At 55.2% G+C, this 7,251-nt stretch overlaps 1 protein-coding gene across 1 annotated transcript; it reads left to right on the top strand.

Annotated features, from left to right (window-relative positions):
• Nucleotides 1–3,079: 3,079 nt before the first annotated feature.
• Nucleotides 3,080–6,863, top strand: LOC124677657 (probable LRR receptor-like serine/threonine-protein kinase At1g74360). Its single transcript, XM_047213620.1, has 4 exons — nt 3,080–3,301; nt 3,413–5,818; nt 6,229–6,232; nt 6,405–6,863. Exons 1-4 carry the CDS (start codon nt 3,256–3,258, stop codon nt 6,706–6,708), a joined length of 2,760 nt encoding a protein of 919 aa, XP_047069576.1. The 5' UTR covers nt 3,080–3,255; the 3' UTR covers nt 6,709–6,863.
• Nucleotides 6,864–7,251: the final 388 nt, after the last annotated feature.

Genomic DNA, 7,251 nt, shown 5'->3' with positions numbered 1-7,251 from the left:
TTCGTTAGGAAGATGTTCTTACCCGTGGTAAGAATTGATTATGTCTACCTATGCAACGATATACTGTACGGAGTGTCCGTGTTTACCACCTGGCCGGGACCGACAATACATTCTTATTCTCTGCCATTCAACTTTGTCGGAGCACAGCGCGCTCCACTAATCTTCTTTTCACTCCTGACCGCTGGACCCGCGCAGCTGACATTATTACGTTTTGAAACCTTCACGACAAGCATGCGAGCGCGCCTACCACGCGCAGTCGCGCACGCTCTCCCCCGGGTCGCCCGTGCGCATGCCGCTCTCCATAACTCCGGCGGCAGACCGACCGAAAGCGTTGGTTTTTTCTTTCTGTATTCATCCTTTCAACAACGGCGGCCGATGGCCAACAGAAAAAACCCAAAAATACAAACGGAAAGAAACACCATCACGTCAGCGAAGTTTCTAAATAAACATCCAACGAAAGTACGAATACGAACTTCCGGTGGAATTTCGGCGGGGTTCTACTACGTACGGTCGGCCCATGGCGTCACGCAGGCGCAGCCATGGTAGCTTGAGATGTTACGTATATTTAATTTAAATTATTGTTCACCTGCTCTTCGATCTCTTCCTTGCTCCTATATTTATTCCCGACAATGGTGACGAATGTTGGCAAGAAAGATGTACTATTTAAAACTCCATTATAAAACTGTAAAAAAATCAAGGCCTTAAATGAAAAGCTAGGGAGGAAGAAAATTCATAGGCCAAAAAAAATAAAATTTGCTTTATCCATTAATTAAGATGAGGATGTCCAGTTAACTAGTGAGAAGTCATGCGAAAAGTATTCACCACCATTGAAGAGAAGACGTGGTGACTACTACGGAAGGAGCATACGCGGGACGCTCGAATATAGATGAAGAAATCAACCCTTCAAGAAGATGTGCCAAAGCTAGGCCAACGGCCAACATCGAGGGCAACATCGTCGTATGCACGACACGATGTTGATATCCTCAAAACTATCACAATTTTGGGGTCTTCGATCCGACATCCAGCAGCTCCGCCATGCTAAGCGGACCGCCAACACCACCTTCCAGGACAGCTTTCCTGACTTGCCACCACTTGCACTGGAGCCACGGCGTCACACAATCAGCCACCTGCAGCCCAAGTTGCACAAGGCAACCCGCTCGCATGCCACGACCACAACACCAACATATGGGCCGTCGCCTAGGTCTAGTGGTCAACCCCCTTCATTGAGATATCGATCAAGCCGACAATCTCGCTGCCTTAGCGACACAAGATTGTCTCCCAAGCCAAGCCAAACAACTACCCTACCTCATGATTTTTTCACCCATCATGCTTCCAGAGTCCACTACCTCGACGCACAACCATCATCTGCTCGGGGCCACTGCACCGACGTCCACCACCCTGACGACGAGGGAAACAAGGACCAACAGCTGAACACGAGGTTCTCCAAGACGATGCCTCCAAGAATGTCATGATGTAGCCGCTGCTTTCGCTAGCCCGGGAACCCGGAGCTAGGGATTAATCCACGAGATCTTGATTCCCCACGAGAGTGTAGACAAGGCTCAACAACAAGCGTCTTCCAAGGACGAAAATGACATTGATGCGCAGCCGTTGCCGGCACCGACAAGATCAGTTATGGGCTTTCGCCCAGAGCCTCTCGACTCCACCGAAGAAAGGGTATACATGGGCAGCATGCCGAACGAAAATTCTCCCCGCCGACATCCACCAAACACCACCTCATGATGCAAAGGAACATCACCTCTTGCTACTGTGGCTAGAATCACGGTCTCCAGTCTGCTGATCCTCGAAACAACCTTTCGCCCCACTATATTAATATAGCAACCACACCGATGCAAGAGTTCGAAACGAATAAAATGATGGGGCAACAACATAAACATGCCCAAAAGAAAAAGAAATGAAGGCAATGGCGAAGCGACGAAACAATGATGACCCACAACCGTCGGGCCCTCCATCTTAGATCCACCACGATCCAAGCACCCTGAAGCGCCCCATATCAAGCATCACCTTCGAGAAGGGGGCGTCATCGACACGGAGTTGATGCCCAAACCAGATCGGTTCTAGGGTTTCCCGAGGTACATAGAGTACACTAAACATGAGAATAAATAGGCTTGGCATGAGCGGTTGCGAGGTAGCTGGCCGGTTCTCGCACCATTACTTCGCCGTGTGGAAATTCTCTTGAAAAATAGCTGCTCCGACCAGTTATGGCGCGCGGAAGCCGAGACGATGATGACGAGCGCCGTGTGTCGCTGGCAGGACAGGGCCACTAGCAGGGCAAGAAGTATTCGTGTGCTTTCTCCATCTTGCGCTCGTAGGCGCTTCCTGACGCGTTGGATTCGGCCTGCAATCGCGGATGAAAATATGGCCCAATCTAGCAATTTATGAACTGTTGGGGGCGTGACTGAATTTTTTTTTGTCCATACGGCTATAAAAATCAGCCTGAAGAGGGGATGCTGAGGTGCCGAGTGGAGATGCTCCTAGGGCTGCCGCCCTGGCAACCTCTTCACCACTCCTCCTGACCGTCTAGAGCACCATCCCACCAAGAGGAACACAAGTGAATCCACTTATTTTCCTTTTTATTGGATTTATTTAGATTTGTGCATTCTACCTATGCAACGGCCCGGTGTAAACTGTGTATATTGTATCATCACAATAAAAACTTTCGAGTAATAAAGCATCATTTGTATAAAAAAAATCCGAAAAAGTATTCCTGACATTGCTGACGAATGTTTGCTCCAAAGCCCCAAATATAAAATTGTGAAAAATCAAGGCCTCAAATGGAAAGCTATGGAGGAAGCAAATTCAGAGGCCACAACTCAAAGTGAGTCGGCCGGTCAGCCTCGTCTCCCTTTGCGGTTTTGCCTCCTCGTGCAGTCAGCGCTAGCAACTGTTGATTAACAAAGTTGGAATCCTCAAATCAAACAGCACTTGCTGAGACTACTATTCCTGTGACTGTGAGCAGCAAGAATTCAAAGGCACGGACGGGGGGACAACGACGGCCATGCGTACTAGTCTGTTCTTCTCTCCAGTCTCCACTCACATGTGGATTACGCCCTCCTTTTGTCTTTCCTCCCATCTTCTTCGACCGAATTGAGGAGCGAGACAAGCAGAGGATAGAGCTTAGCTAAGACATAGTAGCAGAGAAGCAGAGAATTGAGGAGCTTGAGCTCGCACGCACATGAGGAGGAGGCTTCCCGCACCTTTCGTCTAGGATTCTTCCATGTTTCAGGAACGCAGGCCATGTCTCCCCTGCTCCTCCAATTCCTCTGCCTACTCTTCCTCGCAGGTAGGAATCTTGCTCTGTTCTCTTCTTGGGTTGCTCTGTTCTTGGTCTGCTATCTGAATTACGATTGGAGTTAGTCTGACGGGGTCGATTCGGTAATCTTGATTCTTGAAGGTGAGGTGGTGCTGATCGGCGCGCAGAGCGGTGGCGGCGACAAGGAGGTGCTGGTGGAGCTCAAGCGGTTCCTGGTCACGAACAACAGGGTCAACCGCGGCGACTACGACGCGTGGCCAGAGTCGGACCCGTCGCCGTGCCTGTGGCGCGGCGTCCTCTGCGACGCGGACGGCCGCGTCGCCTCCCTGAACCTGTCGCGCTCGAGCATCTCCGGCGCAGCGTTCGGCAACTTCTCGCGGCTCACGGCGCTCACGTCGCTCGACCTCTCCGACAACTCCATCACCGGCGTGCTCCCCACCGCCGACCTCAACCAATGCCGCGGCCTCGTGCACCTCAACCTCTCCCACAACCTCATCGCCGGGCCGCTGGACCTCTCCGGCCTGACCAGGCTACGGGAGCTCGACGTGTCGGGGAACCGGCTCGAGGGCGCCGTCGCCGGCAACTTCCCGGCGATATGCGCCGGCCTCACCTCGCTCGACTTGTCGACCAACAACTTCACCGGCAACATCACTGGCCTGTTCGACGGCTGCCCCAGTCTTCAGTACGTCGACCTCAGCTCCAACAATTTCACCGGCGAGCTATGGCCGGGCGTCACAAGATTCAGGCAATTCAGCGCCGCCGAGAACAACCTCGCCGGGATCATTCCGTCGAGCACGTTTCCGGACAGCTGCAGACTCCAGTCCTTGGACCTTTCCGCTAACAAGCTGGCCGGAAACTTCCCGGATTCCATCGCCAATTGCAACAATTTGACTTACATGTCGCTGTGGGGGAATAAATTCACCGGGATGATACCCGCCGGAATCGGAAAGCTCACCGTCCTCGAGACGCTGATTCTTGGGAAGAACGGGTTCCACCGGCAGATACCGTCGGAGCTGACCAACTGCACGAAGCTCCAGTTCTTGGACATCAGCAGCAACATGTTTGGAGGGGATGTGCAGGAGACCTTTGGCAACTTTGTGAGCTTGAAGTATCTCGTACTGCACCACAACAGGTACACCGGCGGCATCGTGTCCTCCGGCGTGCTGCAGCTGCCGGAGCTCGCCAGGCTCGACCTCAGCTTCAATGAGTTCACAGGCAATCTCCCTCTAGAGGTGGCCGACATGAAGAGCCTCAAGTACCTGATGCTGGGCGAGAACAACTTTTCCGGCGAGATACCGCCCGAGTACGGCCGGCTCCCGGAGCTCCAGGCGCTGGACCTGTCTAACAACACGCTCAGGGGCGTAATCCCGTCGAGCATAGGGAACCTTACGTCGCTCCTCTGGCTGATGCTCGCCGGCAATCAGCTCTCCGGTGAGATACCACCTGCAATCGGCAACTGCAGCAGCTTGCTCTGGCTGAACCTGGCCGACAACCGGTTAACTGGCAAGATCCCGCCGGAGATGGCAGAGATAGGGAAGAATCCTGGACCAACATTCGCCAAGAACCGGAACGATCCGAGCGTGCTCGCCGGCTCCGGCGAATGCCAGGCCATGAAGCGGTGGATTCCGGCGAGCTATCCACCGTTCAGCTTCGTTTACTCCGTCATGACTCGGGAGAACTGCCGCAGCATATGGGACCGCATCCTCAAGGGCTACGGAATCGTCCCAATTTGCACCAACTCGTCGTCACCGGTGAGGTCCAACACGGTCTCCGGGTACGTGCAGCTATCAAGGAACTTGCTTTCCGGAGAGATACCATCGAGCATCGGTGCAATGCGGAACATCAGCTTGCTCCACCTCGACGGCAACCATCTAACAGGGCGGCTGCCGCCGGAGCTCAGCCGGCTCCCGCTGGTTATGCTAAACGTCTCGAGGAACAACATCTCAGGGCCGATCCCGCCTGAGATCGGCGACATTCTGTGCCTGGAGAGGATGGACCTGTCATTCAACAACCTCTCCGGTGAGCTCCCGGCGAGCCTGTTCAAGCTCACCGACCTGGTTATCTTCAATGTGTCGTACAACCCGCTTCTCTCCGGCAATGTCTCCACCACCGGCCAATTCGGCACCTTCGACGAGGAGTCCTTCCGCGGCAACCCGTTCATATCATTTAATCAGGGTGGAGCTGCCGGTAAGCAGCTACCGCGACCAGAAGCTGCCGATGTCCCCCCGGTTAGGAGACGCAGCATGCTGCGGAGAACCATTGTGATGTGGTTCTTTTTCTCCCTCGTCCTCTCCTTCATCGCCGGCACCGTCGTCTTCATCATCGCCAGCCTGCGCACCCGGTTCCCTGTGGAGCAAGAGCCGGACCAGGAATCGTTCTCCCGCGAGCACCCCAAGGGCGGCAAGCACTCGTTCCAAATGTGGACGTCGTCGCCTCCGTCCGGCTCGTCGTCGACGGCGACCGGGTGCTCCTCTTCGACGGAGGGAGTGAAGGTGTTCCGGCTGGACAAGACGGCTTTCACCTACCGCGACATCGTGGCGGCCACGGGCAACTTCTCCGACGACCGGGTGATCGGGCGTGGCGGCTACGGCGTGGTGTACCGCGGGATGCTCCCCGACGGCCGCGCCGTGGCGGTAAAGAAGCTCTCCAGGCCGCGCGACTGCTGCGGGGACGACGACGGCGAGCGCGAGTTCCGCGCCGAGATGGAGGTGCTCGCCGACCGGATGGGGTTCACGTGGCCGCACCCGAACCTCGTCACGCTGTACGGGTGGTGCCTCTCCGGCGCCGCCAAGATACTGGTGTACGAGCACCTGGAAGGCGGCAGCCTGGACGAGCTGATCTGCGACACCGGCGCGTTCGGGTGGCCGGCGCGGCTGGACGTGGCCATCGGCGTGGCGCGCGCGCTCACGTTCCTGCACCACGAGTGCGTGCCCGCCGTCGTGCACCGCGACGTGAAGGCCAGCAACGTGCTCCTGGGCCGCGACGGCCGCGCCAGGGTGACGGACTTCGGGCTGGCCAGGGTGGTCCGTCCCGGCGACACCCACGTTAGCACGGTGGTGGCCGGCACGGTCGGGTACGTGGCGCCGGAGTACGGGCAGACGTGGCGCGCCACGACGAAAGGCGACGTGTACAGCTACGGCGTGCTCCAGATGGAGCTCGCCACGGGCCGGCGCGCCGTCGACGTCGGCGAGGAGGAGTGCCTCGTCGACTGGGCTCGGCGCACGGCGAAGGAAGGCTGGAATACAAGGCATCAAGAAGGGAAGGATCAATCGACGAGCGGCGCGGTGTTCTGGGAACTGCTCGCGCTCGGCATGCGGTGCACGGCCGACGCGCCGCACGAGCGGCCCGACATGCCGGAAGTGCTCGACGCGCTGCTCCACATCGCCGCCGCCAACTGCACAACGACGAAGAGTAGTTTAACATGTTCCAGGACATAGTTGTTCGAAGTTACGATACAAATTGATTCATTGTGTACAAAATTTTGGTTGTTTAGTTCACCTAGGCGTTCATTCCTGACGTGAATTCAAAATGTACATAGTTTCTTCTTCTTAGAAGGCACATGTATAGCTAGAAGAGAGAGATATCTATACCTAATAATAAAGGAGCTAAGGTTTCTGCCAAAAAATTTCGTCAACGCTTTTTCTTAGACCGTTTTGCCCTCCCACAAAATCGCATAATACTGCAGATTACCACCGCCTTGAGTAAAAAACGCTTCGTAGTCGTCTCTCTAAACAGACCGAAAGTACGGAACACATCCGCTCATCCCGACCGCAGCATACCGGTTGGGTTCGGTCTCTCTTCCTTTTCTATCCCCGACCTATTCCCTCCTTTCGAGTCATGCTGGCTGTTCTTTGTCAAGGCCCCCCGGACATGCATCAATGGGCCGTAAGCCAATTCGGTTGGTAACAAAAATCACCAAAGCATTTGGAGTCAACCGATTGAATCAGGTTCAATAGTACCACATCGCTACCTTACAATGA

The sequence above is a fragment of the Lolium rigidum genome, chromosome 7, assembly GCF_022539505.1.
Source record: "Lolium rigidum isolate FL_2022 chromosome 7, APGP_CSIRO_Lrig_0.1, whole genome shotgun sequence".
NCBI classification, from domain to species: domain Eukaryota; kingdom Viridiplantae; phylum Streptophyta; class Magnoliopsida; order Poales; family Poaceae; genus Lolium; species Lolium rigidum.
This window is presented reverse-complemented; position numbering and strand designations above follow the sequence as displayed.

Coding starts and splice junctions, on each gene's coding strand:
- LOC124677657 (XM_047213620.1), top strand. CDS start 3,256: ATGTCTCCCCTGCTCCTCCAATTCCTCTGCCTACTCTTCCTCGCAG. Junction 3,302..3,412: donor CTGCCTACTCTTCCTCGCAG/GTAGGAATCTTG, acceptor TGATTCTTGAAG/GTGAGGTGGTGCTGATCGGC.